Source organism: Triturus cristatus, chromosome 5_1, assembly GCF_964204655.1.
Source record: "Triturus cristatus chromosome 5_1, aTriCri1.1, whole genome shotgun sequence".
NCBI classification, from domain to species: domain Eukaryota; kingdom Metazoa; phylum Chordata; class Amphibia; order Caudata; family Salamandridae; genus Triturus; species Triturus cristatus.
The window spans coordinates 631246440-631271750 of record NC_140587.1 but is presented as its reverse complement, the minus strand read 5'-3'; the positions used below and the strand labels follow the sequence as shown (position 1 = coordinate 631271750).

The 25311-nt window shown below is 43.9% G+C and overlaps 1 protein-coding gene across 1 annotated transcript in view; it reads right to left on the bottom strand.

Annotated features, from left to right (window-relative positions):
• The window catches only part of LOC146831293 (dolichyl-diphosphooligosaccharide--protein glycosyltransferase subunit DAD1), a 30692-nt gene extending 6222 nt beyond the window's left edge, over positions 1–24470 (bottom strand). The window contains exons 1-2 of the mRNA XM_085605565.1: positions 24185–24470; positions 13390–13563 (exon numbers count right to left, since the gene is read on the bottom strand). Coding sequence (XP_085461691.1) covers positions 13433–13563; positions 24185–24395 — 342 coding nt within the window. The 5' untranslated portion in view covers positions 24396–24470 and the 3' untranslated portion in view covers positions 13390–13432. The remainder of the gene's footprint in view (positions 1–13389; positions 13564–24184) is intronic.
• Between the last annotated feature and the right edge of the window lie 841 nt (positions 24471–25311).

The following is a 25311-nucleotide window of genomic DNA, read 5'->3' as shown; positions in this document are numbered from 1 at the left end:
TTGAGTTCGTCGGTGAACCAAGGGGCCTTCTTGCTGCCGGGTCTGCTAGGCGGTGTCCTTAGAGGGGCGAGTTCGTCCGCGCAGTTGCTGATCCACTTCGTGAGGTTGTCGGCGGCCTGGCTGGGGTTTGCTGAGCTGGCGGGAGGGTGCTGGCTCAGGGAAGCAGCGAGTTGGTCAGCTGTGATCTTGTTCCAGCTTCTTCGGGCAACCGGTTGCTGGTGGATCGTCGTTCTTCTGAAGTTGAAGTGGATGCAGCTGTGGTCCGTCCAGTGGAGTCTAGTGGCGTGGCTGAAGGCGATGTCTTTGCTGCACGAGAAGACGGCGTCGAGTGTGTGTCCGGCAAAGTGGGTGGGGGTGGACACCAGCTGCTTGAGTCAGAGGTTGGCGAGGTTGTCGAGCAGGGTGATGGTGTTGAGGTCGTTGTTGTTCTCCAGGTGGAAGTTGATGTCCCCCAGGAGGATGTAGTCAGCGGAGGGGAGGGCATGCGGGCTGACGAAGTCGGCGATGTCCTCGCTGAATTGTGTGCGTGGTCCCGGGGGTCGGTAGATCAGGGTGCCTCTGAGGGTGGTCTTCGGGTCGGTACGGATCTGGAAGTGTAGGTGTTCGGCGGTTGTCAGGGTGTCGTCGATGTTGGTCGTTATGTGGATGGTGTCCCTGTGGATGATGGCGATGCCTCCTCCCAACTGGTTGGCGGAGCGGTCCCTCCGGGTGATCTTGTAGCCCTCTGGGATGGCGATGGCGATGTCGGGCGCTGAAGAGGCGTTCATCCAGGTTTCCGTGAGGAAGGCGACGTCAGGAGATGTGGTGTCGAGGAGGTTCCAAAGTTCGACGGCGTGCCTGTGGACGGAGCGGGTGTTGAGCAGGATGCACTTGAGGTGGTTGCTGCTGGTGTTCGGCTTGGTGGTTGCAGGTGTGGGGCAGGTCCGGATGCAGGTGAACTTGCAGGCGTGGCAGCTGAAGGGTCCGTGGGTGTGCTTCGGGGTGGCTCGGTAACATCCAGGGATGCCGCCGGTGTTGAGTGCGCTGAGTTCGGTGGCGTTGTAGGACAATCGGGTCGTCTTCCGTCTGTGGGGGCCAGGGGTCCTGGCACTGGGCGCGGTCGGGCGCAGACGGGCTTACCTTTGGCACACAATCGGCGTGACCGCTGCGCGTTCGCACGGTCGCCATATATGGCGAAGTGCGAGGGAGGGCGGAGCAGCTGGGAGGCGGGAGCGGGGAGGTTACAGAAGAAAAAAGGGCGTGGTTAGCGGTGGTGGCGGGAAGCGGGCAGGGAGGACAACGAGAGACAGGGGGACCGGCGAACAACGAATACAGAACAAATTAACAAAGTAAATACCACAAATGCACACAGAGAAACTCAGCAGTCAGGGGGCACACAACAGGAGACCAAGGTGCAGGAGCACAGCGCTATCGCGTAGGAGACCACGCCGCTCGGTGGCAGGGGGCGTGGTCACACGGCGGTAGCAGGGGCAGCGAGGAGGCACACGCAGCAGCTGGTGGCCGTGCGGCGCGGGGGTGTCTTAGATTAGGTTCCACAATGCTGTGCAGCATGGATAAATGAAACAAACAGGAACTATGATGCAATGGCCATATCATTTTGTAGGCATATGCACTACGCATGCACACGCCTACAAAACAACAAAAGTACTTTTTTTAAATTACAAAATGGGGTCAGGAAATGAAAAAATAATATGTAGCACAAAAGCATTTTTTAAGCCAGAATAAGGGGAGCATCGCAAGGGGGAACAGAAGCAATAAGTAGGATGAGGCTGGGAGGAAGAAGCAATAGACTAGGGACAGCAACGTTGAGCTGGTGGAGCAAAAGCCCACAGTTGAGAAAGTAATGTGGGAGAAGATGCACACAAGAGCGAACGCATTATGGAAGGGGTGGGGGGAAGCTTAGGGGTGACGAGAGCAACAAGCATTTGCAATGCAATAGGTCTCACATTTACGCAAGTTTAAGCTATTGGCATTGTAAATGACAATGCCTTTTTTTAGGTTTTAAAAATGAAAACAAAAATAAAGGCATTGTCGTTTACAATGTCAATAGCTCAAACTAGCGTAAATGCAAGACTTATTGCATTGCAAATGCTTGTCTGTTTTGGCAGGCTCATCCTTGTCTTCAGATCAGGTCAATCGGCCCCGAATCTGGAGAAATTGCAGTGGCAAGGTCCGGAGTCGTTGTGGGGGTCATCCAGGTTTCGGTTAGGAAGAGTAAATCAGATAAGAAATTGTGCAGTAGGTCCCACACTTTGATTGCATGTCTGACAAGTGATCGGGAGTTGAGGAAGAGGTAGGTCTGGGTAGGCAGAGAGCGGTATGGAGGTATGATGTGGGGTGGGTGGTCATGTGTGTCGAGAGTGAGGGCTGGTGGGAGATTAAAGTGGAGGGATGCACTGGAGAAGTGGCAAAACACCTTCAGTGTTGGCTGGGAAGGCCCGGCTGCAGTACTGGAATGAGCATCCCAGGTTCAGGGTTTGGAGTGCTGCACCAGAGTAGCATCTCAGGGTGCAGTGGGTGGGTGAAAGTCCTGGCGCTAAGTATGAACAGTGCAGACGAGCTTGCCATTGGCACACTTTTGGTAGGACCGTTGCTCACCCGGGGTGTGCCATTAAGTAACAGCAGGAGGAGAGTGGAGGAGTTACGAGGGTGGCTGGTGGAGTTGATAGGAGTGGTGGGAAAGCAGTTTAAAACCTGGTACAGGGAAAAAGGTGGGGAAGCCACAAAGGGGTGAAAGGGGCCAAAAGCAGTTAAAAAGACTGAGAACGCAAGGCAAAATAGCAGCAAACGGTGGAGCGAAAACAGGCAAAAAACGGAGAGAAAAGAAGCTGAACAGCTGAAAAAGCATGCGGAAGTGTGTGGAAAATAGGCAAAGCAGCAAAGATGAGACAGATTAAAAATGGGCCTTTATGCAAAAATGAGCCAAAGATGCAAAAATGAGCCAGAGGAAAAATGGGCAAAGACGCAAGAAAGGAAACAGCTGAGCAAGAGTGAGAGGAAAAGCAGATAAAGAGGAAACGCAGACAAGAAGGTAGAAAGAGCAGAAAAGGAGGCAGACCATACAGAGGAGAGGAGCAAGGCACGAGACTGAAATCCTCAGGGCAGCAGCCAAGTTGGGTCGGCAAAGGACCAGGAAAGGGTAAGGAGTGTAGGCAGTACCATGCAGTATCTACCCATACTGTCCGTCCCCTCCCACTTGTGCCCCATCACAACAGCTGCTGAATGTGCCAGGAGGCGACACAGATACAACAGGCACTGCACGCTGCCACACACATCGATTTGTTCAACCATCTTTCATTGCAAAGCAGTGTTGTTCGCTTCAAATGAACTTTGTATGTATGTATGTGTGTATATATATCTTTTTGAACATAGGGACAGATATGGAAATAGGTACCCAACTATAATGTCACTTTAATGTTTGATTCTTTACACCGAGAATATATTAATTTGTCCATGGTCCCACCACTATTAACTGTGTTCCAATGCTGGTACCCCTAAAATTCACATTCCCTTCTAGAGACGGCACAGACAGAGTAGACCATGATGAAGGAGAGCTTCAGTAATACAGTGTGAACATGAATAAAATACGAAAGTGCATTTTAAATGCGAGACATGAAAGAGAAAAGATGTCTAGCTGACAATGGGTTGTTTGTTGGCTCGGCTCGTGCTTCGGCTCTTAGGTTCAAGCGAGGGCCTCGGCTCTCCCTGTAACTTTGGTGGCTTGGTTACCACTAAATCCTTTGTTCCAAGGCATGCTGGCTCACCACTGCAAGCGTTGAAACAAGACCTAGTGCAAGGGTTTATGCAAACTTACACCAATGTGCGGATTTACACACCGGCACAGGTGTGCAAGAATTCAATTAACAGTGTGCAAGTGATATGATTCACACTTGTGAAAGGATTTATACAGCAGCAATGGAAGGCAATAATTCACAAAGCTGCAGTGAAGAACTGTGAAACAATTCACAAATCCACACAATAGTGCAAAGTTTCACACGCATGGACACCAGTTTAAAGATTCACACCCACACTGTAGTGAAAGGCTTCAGACAACAGAACACTAGCGCTCGATTTACGAACCTGCATAATAATGAGATACATAACTGCATCTAACAATGGTCGACTATTACCTCACTGTAACAGCGCTGACACTAAAACATAACAACAAACAAAATGATGCGACGGAACAGATCAAACAGATATTTCTTTCATAACATGAAGGATACCATAAATTACTCCTTCACAAACAATTACTTATATGTTGAAATAAATAATCCATTAATTATACCATTGTTCGGACACAGTTTCGCTCGATAAATCTCTTTTTATCCACATATCAAGACGATTTCAAATATTCATCTCATACAAAATTGAATAAGCAACAATCCATTATTCAAAAAAACAAAAAAACACATACAAAACAAAGGACATTTAGTCACTTCCTTATTCCCCTACAACAAATATATATATAATGGATGCAACCATTATTATCATAAGCATTCCATAGCATTAGAGTCGCCCCATGGGACAGTACTGGGGAAAGGAAAACGGTATTTGCCCCCAATCTAATTTATTGGTACTGTCTCTATCTCAATTTGAAAAAAAGGGTTTAAATTCTTCCGGGGCTCTTAATACAAAACAATAGTCGATGCGTTTCAGCCCAACTTGCTTGGGGGGCTCATCAGGACTAGGGTCTATAAGGATATATCTCATGGCACAATATCTAAAATATAAACACAAACACATATTACAATATGTACACCTATCTATACATGTACATCAATTATATACAAAGTTTAAATGATATGTAGAACCTCTCTGAGGGTGGCAGTATAAAGCAGTTCACAATACACACCAATTGTGAGGGTCACATACTAAATAGAAAGAAACTACCACCAAAAAAGGGGGGGATGTGATGACACCCGTGCAGTAAAAAGTCAACTTTACCAGGAAAGCTACTAAAAAACCAGAATTAGGCCAGCCAAACACACGTGTGTAATCACCAGATACGTAAAAACGCCGTTTACAAAGTACATAAAAGTTACCAAAATCCGCAGCAATTCCTAAAGTTTCTTTGAAGAGCAGCCAATAAACTAAGACGAGAACACAAATCTAAATGGAAAATGGGGGACTAAATCAGATCTCAATATCTAAATGCCATACCCAATATGTATGAAGGGCGCGTTACACGAATGAGAACCCAAGTCTTACCAATTCTACAAACGCAGCCACAGTCAGTACACTGTGTGCGGGGCCAATGTCTCCTTTCGTCGTGTGAAAGTCCATTCATCTATTACTATCTAATATGGAAAAAACGATGAAGAGTTATAAGTATTGCGCGCCAGACGAAAAAATCTGGCCTTTCAAAGTTCTAAAATACGGCCGGAGACTGCGATGCAAGTCATACCCTGCATCCTATGTGGAATCTCGTAGTCAATGGAAAAGGCGTGCTGTCTCTCACTGGAATGCAGCTCTCCATGCGGTTCCCGATTGGAATCCCGTGGTCGGAGGACGCGGAAGTAAAAATACTAGCGTTGGTCAAAATGGAAAGCGGACTGGCAGGACGTCAATACGTGCGCTGACGTGTCCCACAATAGACATAAACGAAGAGGCTAAGGAAACATCACTCCTCACCCGAAAAGAAATAAAACAAATACAATAATAATATAGGGAAAGAGCAATGATAAAAACTAATGATGAAAGGAAAATTACAACTAGTAATATTCAGAGAACGTAAATAAGAAAAACACCTGATGTTTAGTGTACTGCCACCCCTTACAATCTTGCTGAATGCCGGAATCACTAAATATTAGAGTCACAAAATATCAACAGCCATACAAGAAACATCAATGGTATCTCAGTATATTTCCCATGCGGCATATTCCTTGCATGTAACCTCCAGTAAGGAGTCAAATAACTGATATGTATAAACCGCGTAATCGTGATACAGAAAAACATTGTAGGTAAATAATGTGACTAGACGTAGCAAGTTATAGGAAGTCACCCTAAAGCTCGATGTTTAATACTACGACAGCCCAAGTAGAAAAAACTAAGGGTCCTGAATCAGTGACCACATTTCATCCCCATCATTGAGGCCTCGTGATGCTGTATGGTATTTCTCTATGAGTCTTGCCTCTGCTCTATTCAATTTAGTTTGGAGCGTGTCTTTGTTGGAATCTTGTACCACCAATAACACAGACCAATGTAAATCATTTTCTGTGTGGCCATGGGAGAGAAAATGCTGAACCAGGGGAGCTCCCTGTGTCCGACATTTAATCCTGGACTTATGTTGCAGTATCCGCTTTTTAGCAGTCTGAGTCGTTTGTCCAATGTAAAACATTTTGCATGGGCAATTAACACAATATATGATATTATTTGTGTTACAATTTGAAAAAACTCTCTGTTCATGATTGGCACCATTGATTATTATGTGTTTTGAGTCACTGGTCATTGGGCACGCAGCACAGTTTTGACATCTATAATGTCCTACCACTGGTGGAAGACTTAAAAGGGCCTTTTCTTGAGATCTTTTCTTGGAAGGTCACTAGTTCTTGTCGCACGCACCAAGTGTTGCCTAATGTTTCTGCCTTTCTTAAAGGCAAACAATGGCTTCTGAATGTCTAGATTATCAATAAGTTTCCAGTTAGATAAAATTATCTTTTTGATCTTATTTACTTTTGGACCATATGTCAAGAGACATGTGAGGGTTGAGTTAGCCTCATGTTGTTTAGGGGTAAGTAAGTCTTCACGTGGTGTATACCATGCTCTTTTAAGCGCTGTCTTGGTCAATTTCTTGGGATAACCTCGCATGATTAACTTGTTTTTTAGAGTTTCAGCGCATGCAAAATAGTCCTCTTTATTCGAGCAATTCCTCCGAATCCGGAGGAATTGCCCATACGGCAAATTTTCTTTCAGAGTGCGTGGGTGTCCGCTGGTAAAGTGCAATAGGGTGTTCCGGTCAGTGGGTTTGGTGTATAGGCTGACTTTCAATTTGTCACTCTGGTGTTGAACAAGGACATCTAGGAAATTGATCTTATCTTTATCTTTGGAAATCGTGAATTTGAGTTCCAACGTTCTGACATTTAGCCAACTGTGAAAGTTAGCTAATTCAGTCTCACTACCACCCCAAATCATAAAGATGTCATCAATATAGCGACACCAAAAATAAACCCAAGATCTAAAAGGGTTGGTGTCGCTATAGATCCACTTTTTTTCAAATTCGTCCATGACCAAGTTGGCTATCTCTGGTGAAAAACAACAGCCCATGGCCACTCCCATAATTTGGAGGTACAAGACATCTTTGAAACTGAAAAATTTTTTTTTTAAACATAGAGTCGCAAGCGAGATTATAAAATCAGTTGGTACTTCATGTGGCCTTTCTCTTTCCTCCAATTTGTGTTCCATAACTGCCAACGCCTCGTCTTGTGGAATATTGGTATACAATGATACAATGTCAAAGGATACCAAAAATTGACAGTCAGGATTATATGGGAGGTTTTCTATTTGTGAAATGAAATCCATCGTATCTCTCACATACGATTGGGTTTCTTTAACCAACGGAGTAAGAAAGAAACCAATGTATTTCGCCAATGGTTCCAAAAGGGAACCACAGGCGGACACAATGGGTCTTCCCGGGGGGCATTCAGTATTTTTATGTACTTTAGGGAGTACATAAATGTTGGGGGTCCTGCATATGCCTGTATTCAGAAAGTCAAATTCATTTTTGCATAACCATCCCTGATTAAGTGCATTTGTAGTTATGTCCCAAATCTCTGCCTTTAGTTTGCGTGTCGGGTTCTCATCTAGTAGCCTGTAGTGTACAGGGTTAGCGAGTTGTTTGAGCACTTCCTGGTCGTATTTTTCCACATCCCAAAGAACAATCCCTCCCCCCTTGTCTGCCGGCTTGATGACTATTGCCGGATTCTCAGCAAGAGTCTTAAGTGCAGATGTATCTTGTTTAGTAAAGTTAGATTTGTAAAAAATTTTTTTGTTTTGTAGGGTGTCCAGTTCTTTCAAAATTTGTTCCTCGAATAACAAAATCTCAGGAGGCATAGCTGAACTCTCTGGTATGAAAGATGACTTATTCCTAAAGCCTGTGACATTTGTTTGTTCGTTGTATTCCCTATCCTGAAAAAAAGTTTTAAGTCTAACCTTTCTGAGGAATTGTAGGACTTCTGTTTTGGTGTCCACCGGATTTAATGGCACCGTGGGTACAAAGGATAAACCTCTGTGGAGTACATTCATTTCGTGTTCAGATGGTATGTGGTTAGACAGGTTGTATATGGGTATTGGTTCAATGAGTTTATGTGCGTCTATCGTCTGTATGTCCTCCTCCGTGTACGGAAGGGTTCGGGATCTTGGTTCGGATATGGATCCGGGTTTTGAAACTGGCCCCGTTGTACAAATTGGCCGGCTGATTGATTGTAGTTTCTCCATCCCGTCCCTCCCCCTCTGCCTCTGTATCTGCCTCTGCCAAAAAAAGGTTGGGTTCTGGGGTATTGTGGGTACGGTTGGTAATTATTGTAAGACCCTTGATCTGAATCGGATGAGGTATCTGAGAAGGTGATGAATCTCCTTCGGGATCTTCCTCTATATTGTAGGTTGAGTGAGCTCGGGTTATTATTTTGAAAAAAATCTTCTTTTAAATAGGGATATGTTTCCTCTGTTTTAAATTTTTTTATATCCCTTGCCACCTTTGATGTTTTTTGATTAGTGGTAAAGATCTTGAACTCAGCAATCGTTTTTTCTACTGTTTCTAACAAACCTTTCGCTTCTTTGATAGTGTTATCTCCCAAGATTTCTTCCTCGAGTGCTTTAATTTCTCTTAGTTCTTCTTCATTTAATCTAAATGCTGTTTCAATCGATAGTGCCATCCAATCCCTGGAACATTTAGTTCCTACACCTCCAAACCTGCCCAAATACACTTTATCAGTAATGAAGATGACTGGAATATTCCTAACCTGTAGACCTACTGGTATCTTATTATTTTTTAGATGTTCTAATAGGACTTGAGCGTGTAATTGAGTCCTAATGTTTTTCTTTTTAAGTTGTTTTAATCTTTCAATCTTATCCACATTGATGGCTTGTGTAGCCGGTTGATCGCCACTCAATAGCGAGGGGATTCGCAAAAGTGCGTTGATTTCCTCTTCTGAGTAACTAACTACTAGAGGTTCTGACATATCACAAAATAAAAATAATCAAATACTAAGGACAAATGTTTATATCAAACAACCCTGTTGTCGAAACAATGATATATGCAAATTATAAAGTTTATATTATATGTATTAACTATCGTATTTTCTAGTCAAACCCTCACACTTGACAAAGTGTAATGAAACATATTGTAAAATAAGGGGGGGCACCCAATATTCCAAACGCATCTGGGTGAAAAAACTAACAACAAACAAAATGATGCGACGGAACAGATCAAACAGATATTTCTTTCATAACATGAAGGATACCATAAATTACTCCTTCACAAACAATTACTTATATGTTGAAATAAATCATCCATTAATTATACCATTGTTCGGACACAGTTTCGCTCGATAAATCTCTTTTTATCCACATATCAAGACGATTTCAAATATTCATCTCATACAAAATTGAATAAGCAACAATCCATTATTCAAAAAAACAAAAAAACACATACAAAACAAAGGACATTTAGTCACTTCCTTATTCCCCTACAACAAATATATATATAATGGATGCAACCATTATTATCATAAGCATTCCATAGCATTAGAGTCGCCCCATGGGACAGTACTGGGGAAAGGAAAACGGTATTTGCCCCCAATCTAATTTATTGGTACTGTCTCTATCTCAATTTGAAAAAACATAACACACTGATGTGTGTAACCTTTCACTAATGTACTGGTATTTAATTTGTATCCTTACACCAGCATGCTGGTGTGTGGTGTGGCCATGGTTCAGTATAATGTTCCCTGAAACTTTTAAGTAGTTTGTTAGTATGGGACTCCTTGTGCTTAAAGTTTGGGGTGTGAATAATGTCATTAACGTGCTACTGTTTGAATAATTGCACCAATGTGTGAGCGTAAATTCACACATTTGAAATGCTATAGTGTGAACCTTCCAGTAGTAGGCTGATGTGTAAATGTTCACATTAGTGGTAAAGAGAGGGAATCTTCCACAAGTTTGCTGGTGAATGAGACTTCTGGTTAATGGACCAGTCTTTGAACTAATGTACTAGTGTGTAAATCTGAACCATAACGGCCCTGCCTGTGAACGTTTTGATTGGTAGGAGGGCTTGTCTGTCAGTGACTAGATCCCTTTACTAATGCATCCGTGGGTGAATATTTCCCCTTGCGTGCAAGAGTTTGAATCCCTGTTCTAGTTTGTACGTGTCACCTGTATCCTTAGGTTGCTCAGTATGGACTCAGCGTTCGGTTGCCATGGCGATGAACTCCTCTCAGGATGTCATGCGCCAGATGTTGCCCGTCACCCGGAGACGGACCAGTGTAAATCCGCTCACCACGAGGACCAGAGCCAGCCAGGACTGAACTAGATTAGCACTTTGAGAGAGCGTGTGCGGTCGAATCAAAATAACGCACTGCACACAGTGGAACTAAGCATTTCACAAAACTAATTCTTGCCCCGGTAATTGGCAGAATCAGGATCAACGAACTTCTCCAGACTCAGAGAGTGAAAGATTCGTCAAACTAGAGGACTTTTCCAATGTCTTAACTGATCATCAGAGCAGGAGGGAGGAGGAGGGGGGGGTTGGTTAGTGGGTGCCCTCGTCCAAGCAGGGGAAACTGAAAAGGCATCACTTTGTGGGAGTTTTCTAACATTTGCAATGATTTTTCAACCCTAGTGTCACAACTAATTGTCAACTTTAAAATGAAGCAAGTGCACGCTGGCATTTGTTTATGGGTTCGAGGAAGTATTTCTTCACGGGGAAATTTGCTTTCCATGTGTAACTTACAACAAGCATTGGCAGCGCAGCCGTGAAAGTGACGCGGCCGCGAAAGTGCTCGCAATCGCGCGCTGCGAGCGATGCGCTTAATGAGCAGGACGAGGAAAGCCAGATGACACCTCTGCTCGTAAGCGCGCACCCGCGCGCGTACCCGCAAGCTTGAGGCCAGCCAAAGCGTGTGGTAGGACTTTGAAAAGCCCACTCACTAAATGTCTCGCCAGAGCAGCGTATGCGCTGGCTCAGGCGAGACCTAAAAAGGAGTATGTCCAGAAGCGAGAAGTACATGGGGGCAGCTTGAAAACACATGGACTTGCATGAAGTGCTCAGCCCAAAAGAAAATAAAAAGTAGTGCTTCGGAAGGCAAGGAGGGAAAGGACACATGTAATGAATCCATGCCCCAGGGGAGGGACAAACACAAGCTAACAAATAAAAAGTAAGTAAATGAGAGTCAGTAAAGCAATCATGGTCATCAATGGGTGGGCTCTAAGTCCACTGTAAGCTGATAAAAAGTATTTTGGGCAACAGACACCTTATGCGGTCTGCTATGTGAGATCCTAAAATGTTGGTGGATCCTTGAGCAACAGAGGAGCAGCCACACTGGTTACAGGCAGCGAACATGAATGCCATATTGGTTCAACAGGGAGGCAGATCACGGTATGCACTGGATACAAGCAGTTATTGTGAATTATATATAGAGTCTATTTAAGAAAGACTAGCAGTAACACACACCTGCAGAGGAAATAGCAGCCACATTGAATTCTCTTAAGCATCTACCCACACCCAACAGAAAGGCAAACTGTAGGGAAAGACACAAGTCACTTCAGTCCTGATTGATCCAAATATCTAGGAACATGGTCAACGGTGGGAGTAAAACAGTGTTGCACACAAATTAAACAGTTTTTTCTCCAATGAGAAATCATTGTGAAGCAACCTGCTTCCGCTCCTTATTAGTCCAATTAACAAAAAAAATAAACAGTCAGAGCCCCTATCTTGCAACAGTATCATAATTTAAGAGTGTGAAATACACTATACTGTTCTGACAATGGAAAGTTTTCAGTGACCCTGTGTTTTTGAGCACATGGTAAACCCAATCTGAAGATAAATTTTGGCACATAAAATACTATGAATAAACGAGGCACAGCTTTCACTACAAAATGCGAGTATATGTAGGCTTTTTTCGGCTGAGTGCAAGACTGTGTATTCCACACAAACTATTTGACTTGGGAAAGTGGATAGAAGGCGTCCATGTACTGTTTGAGCATTAGGGTCCTTTTATTCAATGAATATGTATCAAAATGCGAAAACGGATAATGAATCAAATGCACTTACAATTTGCCTTTATTAACGTTTATTTTCCCTACTTCTCTCACGATATAATAAATCCCGTAGGGGCACAATATAGTCCTCTGCTGTTCCCTGGGTACAACAGCACTGTGTAGAAGACAGGCACCCAATTTTAAACAGGAATCTGACCTCCGTAAGAAGCCAAAGGAGTAGTGATGGAATCCTGATTTCTAGCCTCTAGTAACAACAGGGTACCATAATACCTTATCCATCAAGGATTTTGTTACCCTTGCCGAAACTGCTGTCTCTCAATATCCAAAATAATACAATGGACTGCAAACTGACAAGAAGCCATCGACTTGGGGGAAAAATTAATTAGGTCCCCGTAAAAGCCAAGTGTACAGACTTAAAAAGTTGATTAACATGCTCCTGCATGGATATTAAAGAATTAACGATGTATTCCAGTGAACCGATATCACAAACAAAATGAGTTGGGATGTCAAGGGCAGAAAACGGCGTGATTAACTACAGCAGAGAATAAGTGAGACGTAGAGGCTGTAGGAGGAATTTGAGAGTTTGGGGGATTTCTTTTCACTCCTTTTTCGCCCCACTCTCGCCCCACTCTCGCCATAGATCACTCGGAACCCTTTGTCGATCTAAGAAGCCTGCCTCCATCAAACAAAAAGCTAAAAAATTGACAAATAAATAGCTATAGTATAAAAACAGTCTAGTGATTGAACACATTCCAGCTTAAGTATAGCCTTAAGACAAGGGGTCAGGAGAGGAAATTTAGAGGAAGTACTTTACAAAAAAGTTTTACAATTATAGAATTTCTTTCAAGAATGATGTGGCAAAAGCGTCAGTAAGCGAACCAAAACGAGGTATGGAACAGACAGCAAAGATCTGACAGCAGGTGAGTGGATAGTCTGGAAATTGAGGTAATGCCTCTGGTGTAAAAGAAGGAAGAATGAGCAGACTACATGGTTTGGGCAGTTCTTGTAATAGGCTAGTATTTGTGGAAGATCAAACTCACATTGTCAGCAACATTCCCACTTGCTTTTTTACTCCTGGCTGACATAGCAGCACACGCAAGACCATACGCTACACATGAAAAGGTGACGTCTCACAAGTAGGATTGCTAAATCACTCAGTAACTGTCTTCATACCATTCGTTATTCTACAGTTGCTGCTGCATGGGGCACTGAAGGATCAGCCAACAAAGTTGATAACAACCAAATGCAGGATGGTGTTGGCAAAGAGGAAGTCAGCGAAGGCACGTTCGGGTGAGATGCCCTGAAAATCAGCCTTGTTCTGGGGGTTGATTTGGATTCGAAGGCACACTGCAAGTGGAGAAAGAAAAAAAGAAGCATCAAAATACATCCTAGTTAGAATGGAAAAATCTGCTGATCAAAAAAACTGGCATGGGAAAAGATATAATCCAGTGTTTGATATATCATCTGTGGAACCAATAGCCGATTATTTAAATTTCAGCTTCTGCTCTGGAGTATACTGTATGGTAGCAGGCAAATGTCTTCATCTCTCTATGCCCGAGGTCCCTCAGTTTCTAAATGTATAAGCCATCAAAAGCAGTGTAACCCCAGCTTTCAATAAAATATAAATTTACAATAATATTCACCTATATTTTGAGCATGGTCTCTAAGAACATTCCACAGTACCAGCACTAGGAATCTAAGAGCTGGTACAAAACATTTTTGTGCTTTAGACATTGGGGAACACAATAATCTGAACAGACTCGCTTAAATACAAAGAAAGTTAAGAATAGAGGGAAAGTCAGTGATAAGATAAAAGGGCTTTCCAGTTAATTGTCAGCTGTCTACACACAATGCTATATTTAAGAGTTATGCTCTCGCCATGACCTTCATGAAGCCTTAGCCGTTGTATTCACGATGGAGAACACTTGGAGCTGTGAACAAATAATTAAGACACAGAGGCCAGTTTGTCATACATAAGGGAGAGGGAGGAAGAGTTGGCTCAACAAATACATGGGGAACCATATTGGAAATAGGAGAGCCCAGAATAGTGATGAGTGGAAACAGATATGAGAAAAGCAGAACTAAAATAATGAAAAACTTGACCAAAAGTTGATACCACGTGGTGTGGTCTGGACAGCTGCTAAGATGGCCTGATGTTAAGAGCTCTTCCACCCTTCGGCCTGAATGATGGCATGGTTTCAATGTAATATGTCCCCTAATATGCACCGACTGGGCCCCGCAAGTGTGCTGGATGGCACATTTGGTGGCAATGTCCGGTTCAGCAGATGCTAACTGCTAGACATCCCCAATGACCGAGATCACGAGGTCTACTGTCTTCGGCCTCCTTCAATAATCTACGGAACTGACTGGGCTGACTGTTGGAAATGCTGGACCCATACGGGCGTAACTTACCTACTGGGCTGTGGATGGCTATGTATGTGTGCAGCCCGGCCCCTCCCGGGTGTACGTGTTGGTGGGGCCAGGCAGCGGCCTGTTACCAGATACGCACAGAGAAGCACTGGTGTCGCTAAGAATAGGCCAGCAATTGGCGACTGTTCAGCTTCACTAGGGACTGGTGCCTGGCTACTCAATTGGGAGCTACAGTAGAATCTACAGAGGCTGGGCGACAGGGCCTTGAATCTAGTTGATAGGTCATGGAACTGGGGCACGGCCTTGTAGACTGGCCTAACACAGAACATAAAAAAAGATACCAAAGGAGCCAACAAGGGGATCATTCTATGTATTAGTGGCAAAGTTGTTGCTGAAAATTCATGAATATTAATCGCGCTGAAAATGTATCTGTTGATATTGAACAACAAAGTGAGAAAAATGGCAGAAAAACACAGGAATATACAAATAAAACTGTTTATAGTAATTCAAAGTATTATAGTCCATAAACCGGTCACAGGCACTGTTTATCCACTCTTGAAATGAAGTAAATAATCAGGAAACCAATCTGTAGATGACTAAATTACTTGTAAGTTGACAAAGAATGACTTGATTATGAAGAAGCAAATGGTGGATGGACTTCAACGTTTTGGTCTCTTTACTAATTAATATGCGAGACCATCTTTTGGACAATGCTTAGCATCGACACAATACCACGTAGTTTCAATGTTTCCCAAATGTGTTGTATTTGAAAAGCTACCTAGGAATTTCAGATTTTCCAAAACATCTAAATGAGTTGTCTTAGTTAAATTGTAGGTTTGTTTTTTTAACAAAGACTCCAAAAATCAGAACACTGAGTACGGATCTGTGGCATTCATTTCAGAATACCAGCACACACAGCAATATGAAATGATCCCCTTGTTGGCTCTTATGGTATTTTGTTTAAATTCAACCAAGGTCTCAAGGGGTTATTGGGTTACTCTTATGTGTTTCAACACAGAATATGGTGCTGTATTAGCTGGTGGTACCTACCTTTCTGTTCTTCTCCTCTGGTCTTTTCTCTTCCTAAGTAGCTATTGGAGGTAAATTCACTGAACCCCGGGGCTAAAGATAGTTCAAGCTTCTGACTACAGAGGTACCTTTGTCCACTGATTCTCAGAGGGCCCTCATGCACACTCCTGTGGGTCTCGCTGATGTTTTTGTCTTGCGCACCTCCTGGTAGCAATTTGCACCAGATTACTTCCGGAACCCAAGTTTAGATCACCGCACACACTGTGTGTAGGTTACTATATATAGTGATACTTTATTCGATAAAAATTTCATCATAAAAGTATACAATACAATGAATATAAAATCAAGAACCCACCAACCTAATATACATACAACATCCAATATGCACAATATCCAATTAAATAACATGTACGTGAAACAACTTAACAGATACCATTAGTGCTTCCTGCCAGAAGCCCTCTAACCATTGGGTTGGATAGTGAGAGACTTGACTGTCCTCATGCGTGTCGACCAAGCACTACCAAGAAATTTTGCTACTCCACACACCACGGCTGGAGAGGTCGTGTCGGTACAGAGGACCCGCAGGGCCATTTTATGACATCTTAGGCCCATCCCCCTTGCATAGTGGTTTTAACCATATCCTCCTGGCCACCCTATATGCGGGGCAGGCAAAAAAGAAGTGCGCCAGGGACTCAGTAGGGGCTGCACATCCCGGGCAAGCCTTCAATATACCATTTCGGTTGTTCCACCCAGAGGTGAAGTCATTCACTGGAAGGATCCCAAACCTAGCTTTTAAGTAGAGTGATCTATCCAGGGGGTTCTCTATGAAGTCTAGGAGCTGTTCAAATGTCCTGGACCATTTGAACTCCAAGAACCGCTCAGTAAGGGAACCCCCTGCACCTCTACGTGTGGCCTCCATCTGGACCCTATCCCAGTAAAGCTTCTTAATGACTAGCTTGGGTGGCGGAGATTGGCTCTTCCAGGCTTCGCTCAAGCCCAATTGCACAACCAACTGCCTCAAATCACTCAGCCACTTAATCTTATTGCCTGTATTAAGCTAAATGAGTTCATCTAGAGCAGCTGCATAATGTTTAAGCTCCCCAGTCCTTCTCAGTCGAACCCAAAAAAGTAATGGGCGGAGGCGCACTAAGTCTTTAAGGGGGCGCCTACCCATATCAAGACGTAGTGGGATTAACGGAGTGGATGCAGGTAGAGCCACCAGGTCTCTCAAAAACTTATTTTCAGATGTAATTAGCTCCGGTATGTCCTCAAACCCCCATAGTTCAGATCCATATAGGGCAGATGGTAATACTTGACCCTCGTATATTGCGAGAGTTGGTGCCACAGGTTTGCTTGTTGACTCCCGCTGTTCTCTCAGGACCATCCCTGAGACTCTTTTAAAGTTTAGTAACATTTTGGCCAGATGGTCTTTCCAGCTCATCCGACTGTTTTCCCTAACACCCAGATAATCAAAGGAATCTACCATCTCCAATGACTCGCCATTAAGCGAGAAGTTATTCCTGAATCTCTTAGAGGGAGAAAGGGCCATGAGCTTTGTTTTAGAGGTATTGATGGTGAGACCTCTACCGGCACAAAACACACTAAAACGTTGCAAGAGCTTTTGGAGGCCTGCTGGGGATTTGGAGATCAAAATGGTATCATCCGCAAAGAGTAGGGTTGGCGATTTTTCCCCTGCCAAGGAGGGCGCGTCTGCCGGTTCCTCTCTCAGATGGTCCACCACTCCATTGACAAAGAGAGAGAACAGGGTTGGTGCCATGACACATCCCTGTCGAACTCCCCTCCTCACGGGCACCCTCTCAGTCAGTTGTCCCTGGGTGCCCCATCTGATCCTCGCATAATTCCCCTCATGGAGCTTCACAATAAAGTCCAGGAGTGATCCTGGAAAGCCCATCTTCTCTAAAATATCCCAAAGCCTTGCACGAGGGACCAAGTCGAACGCCATCCTGAGATCTATGAAAGCCAGGTAGAGACTACCATTGTTGATGGTTACAGACTTCCGCTTTTTTGCGATCTATTGGAAGACCTGGTCCATCGTGCCCACCTTTTGACGGAAACCGGCTTGGAAATGAGAAAGGACATGCTCCTCTTCCATCCAGGCACCCACCCGCAGGATAATGACCCTGCCAACCACTTTCTGGATCACGTCAATCAGGCTGATCGGTCTGTAGTTGGCAGGGTCATCTCTGGAGCCCTTTTTAAACACAGTTACCACCTCTGCTCCCTTCCATGAATCAGGCACTGGGTGTCCCTTAGAGATCAAATTCAGTATTAGGGCAAGGAGTTTGGCCCAGGCTACGGTTCCTTCCAAGAGAAGGTCCCCCGGGATACCATCAGGGGCCAGCAGCCTTCCTCGGGGTCAGGTGTCTAATGGCCACTTCTACCTCTGAAGCCAAAAATGGCTCTTCAAGCAACGGTAAGGAAGGGGCCCTACTAACTGGCTCAGGACGAGAAGGGCACATCACATCCGGTCCACCATACAAAACAGAAAAATGGGAGTACCACTGATGACTAGTTATATGATTAACTAATGGTGGTTTAATACCTGGTTTAATAATGGTGGCCTTATTAATCAGATTCCAAAACAGCGATGCATTCTTCCTGTTAGATGCACCTTTGAGGTCCTGCCAGTGTTGTTCCTCCCACTCTCTTTTGGCCCGCACCATTTCCTTCGCATACTCCTTCCTAGCTACTCTGACTAGACTTGGCAACAGTTAACTCTTTCCTTTTTGCCTTGCACTGCTCGGAGAACCAAGGGTTACTGGTTTTGGGCAAATTATTATTCAATCTGCCACTTTTACCCTGGATTAAGAAGTAATTACCTACTGCCTCAATAGCATTTTTGTAGACCGTGGCAAAAAGCGGCTCCTGGGCCTTACCTATTTCCGAATCAAGTCCCGCCAACTCTTCAGTCAGCTCTTCTATGTGCGCCCTAATCCTTACCAGATTGTCGGTCTGTAAATGGACCTTATCCCATTTCAACCTGCGGTTACCATTATAAGGGACCATTTGTTAGCCTCAAAGGGGCACTCCTCAAGCCTCCGTTTAGGTTACCCCACCTTAACTTCATACATAGGGGGTTATGATCACTATCCTGCGAAGGAACCACCTCCATGTCAATTAGGTCTCGCCATAATGTGACATCCAGTAAAAGATAATCAATTCTGGACGGGCCACTAAGCTTATTAAAGGTCATTGCTCCATCCCGGTCAGAAAGTGACCTGCCATTTAGAGCTCTTAGGTTGTGTTCCACAGTAAGTGCATTGATCTGTAATGCCTTAGATGACCATTTTTTAATCAGGGCTAATGACAAAGCAGGAATGGACCAACTAGAGTCCTCTTCCTCTGTACCCAAAGGGTCGTCCCCACTAAGGGGTTCAAATGTACAATTAAAATCCCCACCCACAATAATTTTGGAGGTTGGGGGGCAATTAGCTAATGCCTGTTCTAAAGTTGTAAAAGTACAAGAGATTTTATCTCCCGGGGTCCCTCTTGAATAGATGTTAAATAAGTCAATCCTGCTGTCCTTCTTGTGGCCTGGAATTGAAAGGTGTTGGATGTCCCTATTTGTTGAGTCGTGTGTAGAGATATCCCAATTTAATTCTAATTTTACCCAAACATGTAAACCACCTGCAGGTCTGCCCTTCCCACAACTATAAGCTGGCTGCCAAAAAGTTGCGTAGCCAGATTTATGTACTGGAATCAGGCTCCACGTTTCTTGGAACATACAAACGTCAAACTTTTCTATAAAGTTGTTCCAATCTGGAAGAGCCAACTTTTTTTTGCAACCCGGCCACATTCCATGAAATCAAATGAATAACCTCTTTGTCTCTAGTAGGCATAACAGAGCTAACTCCCTTGTTACCACCCAACACACAGGGGATAGAGTCGATGGTAGCTTCGAGTCGGTTTGTTGAATTTGAAAGATGACAACCAACAGCTCTATACCCCAAAGATGGTTAGTGGATGGTAGTTGGGGACCTACTATTAACAAAACTGTTGGGTACCGGTGAAATCTCATTCCCGATATCGGAACTCGTGGCCTCTCCAAGAGCCTCAAAGTTGCTACCCTCTTGACTAACAGCACCCAAACTACCACTTGGACCCAACGTGGACTGTAAACTTCAATCACAGTCGTCCATGCCGGAAAACACGTCGGACCTATTCCCTGTCTCTAGGGGGGTGAAGGGTCTCATATGATCCATTTTCCGGTTGGTAATTCTATTAAATCTAGGGGGAACAATGTTCCACCCTTGGGGATCAAGTAATGAGTGACTAATAATGGGTACTAAAGGGATGTTTGTACAAGGTAAAGCATATTCATTAGTGTAGGTTGGGGCATACACCAAGGATCTAGGATAAAAATAAGTCAAGGCTCGTGGGCTAATGCAGTTGTTACCATTTCCCGAGGGCCAGTTCAATATATAATTAACTACGCCTGGATCTCTAAAGTTAATCACCACTATATCTCCCTCAATATCTTTGCATCTGCCACCAAGCCAAGAGAGACGCCTAACATGCAATATCTCGCCGTTAATGTTCTTATTAATCGGTCTATTTATACTTAGCCAGTGCATGGTTTTACTTTTCAACTGGCTAAAACCTTCCCTCTTATTATCAGCCAAAGTGGGCACACCCGTCAGAACGACCACCAAGGGCACAGCTTCTGGGGGTAATTCTACCTGAGGCCCACGGTTCACCATAGCCCCATTGTGACTGAAGATCCCCCTCTCTACCCAATTGTTCCCTATGGGTGCGATTAAGTTTCCTCCCAAATTGACACTAGCAGGTTTGGCAACCAGATTTTTTTCCTTCCTAGGAGGCACTGGCCTACGTTGATTAAGTGCTATTTGGTTAGATGACTGTGATATGGCTTTGGTAGAATGGGGGATGTCTTTAGATACATTGATGGTAGGTAGAGTAGTAGAAGGGGTGAGAGGGGCAGCCGTATACGTCTGGGCGTTAGCCGAATCAGCCTTACAACTTAATACGGACTCAATATCCGACAGCCTTTGCTCCACCCTCTTCAAACTCTCAATGATGGGGGAAATGAGGGAACTGATCAAATCTCCCAAATTGGCTAGTAGGGCCGTGGAGAGTGCTGCCAACTGCAGCGGTTCAACAGAAATAGAGGAAGCCACGGAACTGTTCACAATTGTTTCGGGGCTTACAGAAGTAGAAGAAGAAATCAGTTTGGACAAAATTCCTGGAGCAACTGCTGACCCTGAATCATTTCTATCAGTAGACTTTGCGTGCTTCCCAAAATCAGAATGGCTGATCTTGGATTTAACCGTGCCCACCACCTCCTTGCGTCTTATTTTACTTGGGGGTGGGCCATGAGCCTTACCCTTGTCTATTTTCTTGGGTTTCTTCCTTATCGTTTTACCACGAATAGAGAGCTGTATATTAGGGATAACAGGAATACTAGTGGAACTGTGGGGACGGGTATCACTTGGAACCAGAACAATTGGGGTACAATTTGTGGAGGGACAATCCCGCGGTACAGGAGGGACATTTTCCTGAAAAGGCGAAGCATCATTACCACTACAACTACCTCCAACACGGGAGAGGGCCAGGACAGAGGGTTCTTGGGAAGCCCTATGTTTTAAATTTTCAATTGAGCGACGTCGCTCAGCCATTAAAAATTCCCTATCGTCAGCCGATTGAACCCTCTTGAAATAATTATTCAGGCAGCCGTTTACCAAACCCCCCAGTTTTTCCACACTAACAAAATCGGGACTCAGGGCCATGGCAACACCAAAATCCTGGAGAACGAGTAGAGACAGGGCGGGCAAGCGGGTTAAATGAATCAGCCCTGCCCGGCCTCACTCTGCCTATGAGGGCCTAAGAGGGCCTGCCCTTTGCCCGGGCTTCGCCCCGGACTGCGCCCCGGACGCGCCCCGCTAACGCGTGAAAGAGCTAACATATATAACAATCAGGGGGAGGGAACGGGAAGAGGCACCAGCTGCAGGCAATGTTAGGAGAGGCGCAAGGCCCGCTGGTCCTCGCAGTCCCGCGAGTATAATGGAAGTTAAAATGAACACTCTTCCCTCTGGCTCCCCACAGCAAGATCCTCTGGGCAATTCGCAGCGTTACAGGCAAGGTCAGCACAATGTCCAGCCTCCGAGCGGCACCCCTTTACTGCTTCCACTGACTGTCGTTGCTGGTAGCGATTGCACCTGTAATTAAAAGCAAATGAGAAGCCGCAGAAATCCCCGGACCGTCAGCGGCGAGTCTTTGTTTTAGCAGCAGTCCGTCGAAGAAGAACATTGCAAATGGTGGCCTCGGAGAGAGGTGTGTAGGTTACAGTTTCTGTGGGCTACAACTGGACTGCACTGGTAGACCCCATGGTTTGAAGAAATACCACATCATGTAGGGTACAGTTGGCAGTAACTTGAATTAACAATTGGTTAGGATTTAAGTAAAATGCAAGATAAGGTTGGAATTTCAGTCAATAATGCCTCAAACTAAAGAAGCGAGGGCTAGTGGTATGCAATAATGTTCGGAGTTATGGTGCTAGGAAGCAGATGATACATTAGTGGGCCAGTAATTCAGTCAGCGAATTAATAGTCCTTGTGATGTGGTGGATAGTAAAGATTTTGAGAATGCGTTGTACCTCAGATGAGTCTGGCCTCGTTGGCAGATGATGATGGAGCTAGCAGATTGAACTATGGTAGGATTGTGCCGTAGGCTTATAAACCCCTGAAAAAATGTATGCCAAAATAAAGTGTAATACGAAAAAGAAGTGCATTCCACGTGAATTGCCACAGAAGAAAGAGGGTAGTGTTGCAATTGGTTGATTAAGAGACATCATAGTGAAAACGAGAAGTTACATGTGGATATTAAAGTATGGTGAAAATAGACACAGGGGTGTGGTCTTTATAAGCTGCTGGTGGGTTGAACATTGGCTATAGCCTCTGTGTACTGATTTTAGCGGGTTAGTGTTGCAGCATGATTAGAGTTGGCTTTGAACCCTGCAGATAGATAGTGGCTTTAAAATGGGAGCTAGCAGGAGATACTTGGCTCTATGGAATGATTATAATGGAAATATGTACTGCTACAGCTAGGGCCTTTTTAAGTACCGCATAAATGTGCAGCACTTTGCACACATTACATCCGCTGCATAATTTGCAGGTTTTAGAACAAAAATAAATTTCCCTCTGGCTGACGCCTTTCCAATTTATAAAAAGTACTTCACTGGGATAGAGCCTTGCCTAACACACTGGAAAACATAACTGATCACTTCTTAGTTGTTGAATGCTGTATTAAGTCATTTAAATTGGCGACACTTTGACTGGAATACTATTAATATCGCAATATGAGGGATTGTGTGTAAGGGGTTTTGCCTGCAGCAGGTAAAAACTATAAGTAATTAAATAGAAGTCAAATACGATTAAACAAATGATTTCCCTTTCGCCATGAAAAACATTTTGTTTCACTAGTCATGCAAGTTCATGTTTATATCACAGACGTTCTCAATACATAAATCATTTCAAGAGGGCATTAAGGACTTTATAAGAATCCATAACATGTTGCATCTCTTTACAAGATCTTAAGTCTTAACTTCAAATGTGCCTGATTAAAACCCATTCATAACAGACAGGAAATGTAATGTACTGTTCTGCAGGGCACATTCTCAATAGAAAGACTTGTTCCCAAAGTCGATTTAGTGTGAACAAACGCTAAACCGCAACTGAAAACAAGTTTAGAAATATAACTGGAATTTATCAACTAAATGAGGCACACATATTACTAAAAGACGTTTGTATGATTAGGCGTGTTTTCTGCTATGTACATTATTTATATGCTACATAACCTCTTTTTCTCTGGGAGGTGAAAATTATAGTCAATAAATTCACATTCCACGGCATCAATGCAAAATAAATCGATTAAGTGTTGCTGAAAAACGTTTACATAAGATTTATTGAATCTGTATAGCTTTCTTCTTAAGAAATTTACAAGTTATGAATAGCACTGAGATATTTGTGTACCAGTGTACTAAAATGTAAAAAGAGCTCTTCATTAACACCAAAGAATATGCCTTGTGATATAATTTTCATGGTATAAAATGCCACGTGTCCCTTAATTCTCCTTTCCAGCACCATTTATCTAATACTGTTATGCTTTGGTTCAACTACTGCCGAATTATTCGTGTGGGTCTGGCTACGCTGTTAAGCCTGATGACAATTGTTTGGTCTACCCGGCGAAACTGTAGTGAACTGACTGACTGGCTTTTTGGTGGGCAATGACTCGGTTACTTCCCGGTAATCTTCATTACTCCGAGTCATAGCCTTCCTCGTCACAGTCACCCTGGAACATGGGGTGCTCCTGGGTGACTATGACGAGGAAGACGGAGGAGGAAGGTAATGTGCCACTGTTCAATATTGTTAGGTTGCTAAAATTGCTTCAGAAAGCTGTGAAATCATTCAACATGCTACTAGTGGTGACTTAGGCTGTCCGACATGTTTGTGGCAGATGGTCTTTTCTGGGATCGCTGGATATAGCCTTAAATAATAAGCCAGATGTGTGGTTGGAAAGGGGGCATACTTACCACCCAGAATAAAGGAGCCCACGCAGGAGCTGAATCCAGAAAGGAAGGAGTTGAAAGGGAAGGTGCCCACCAGCAGACAGTATACAAATTGCATTCCCCCTGTCAGCAGAATGTACAGAAGGAAAGCATCCAGCAGCTTCAATCGTTGCGGCGTGGTGCTCAGATACTCCTCCAGGAAGCGGGACACCACTGACAGCACGGAGGTCGACATGTTTGATCGTAACTTCACTGGGGCACTCACAAGTACATGGGCACAGCACACCAGAAGGCAGCAGCAGGGGGAGGCGGCAATATGACGCTCAAACAAGTCGCTTGAATGGCGAGGATGGCGAAGTACGTCAAGCAGGTCGCCATCTTTGACATGTAACAGTTGCTATTCGTTTGAGAAATAACTGACGTGTATTCTTGATTTTTATTATATAGATATGTTTCGTAAAGTAAGGATAATTAAGTAATACTTGTAATTTGAAAAAGCAAGCGTTAAAACAGATTAAATAAAAAAAAAATTGTAAACTAAAGGACACTATACCCATTTCGAATAATACAACAATGTTTGTTTTACGTTACAAAATATTCCTATTTAATATTGAAGTGCATTGGAAGAACGCCTGCTCTCCGTGGCCGCATTGGTTTCTGCATACTAAAAGAATAGGTGATTTACATATTGTCCTTCTTTCCTTTTTAATAATGTATGTACATTGAAGTTAGAGTGACGTGGCGTGTATAAACGGGATGACGTGGAGCAACAAGCATTTGCAATTCAATAGGTCTCGCATTTGCGAGAGTTTGAGCTATTGGCATTGTAAGTTACGATGCCATTTAATTATGTGTTTTGAAAAACTGCAAGTGGTGCGTAAACATGCACTTTGTACTTATAGTCCTTGTTTACGGAAAGTAAGTACCATAAGTACAAAGTGGGTGTTTACGCACCACTTTCAGGTTTTCAAGACACAAATAAAAGGCATTGTTATTACAATGCCAGGAATGTAGTTTTGGAGGGCTAGCAGGGCGCGGCCAATCGGCTCCATCATTTTACAGCGCACATGCCCATGATGTTTTTAAGTCTATGCCTTTGCATGAGCAGCTCAGCTCATGTTACAAATCATTCGCCTCGGGAAAAAGTATGC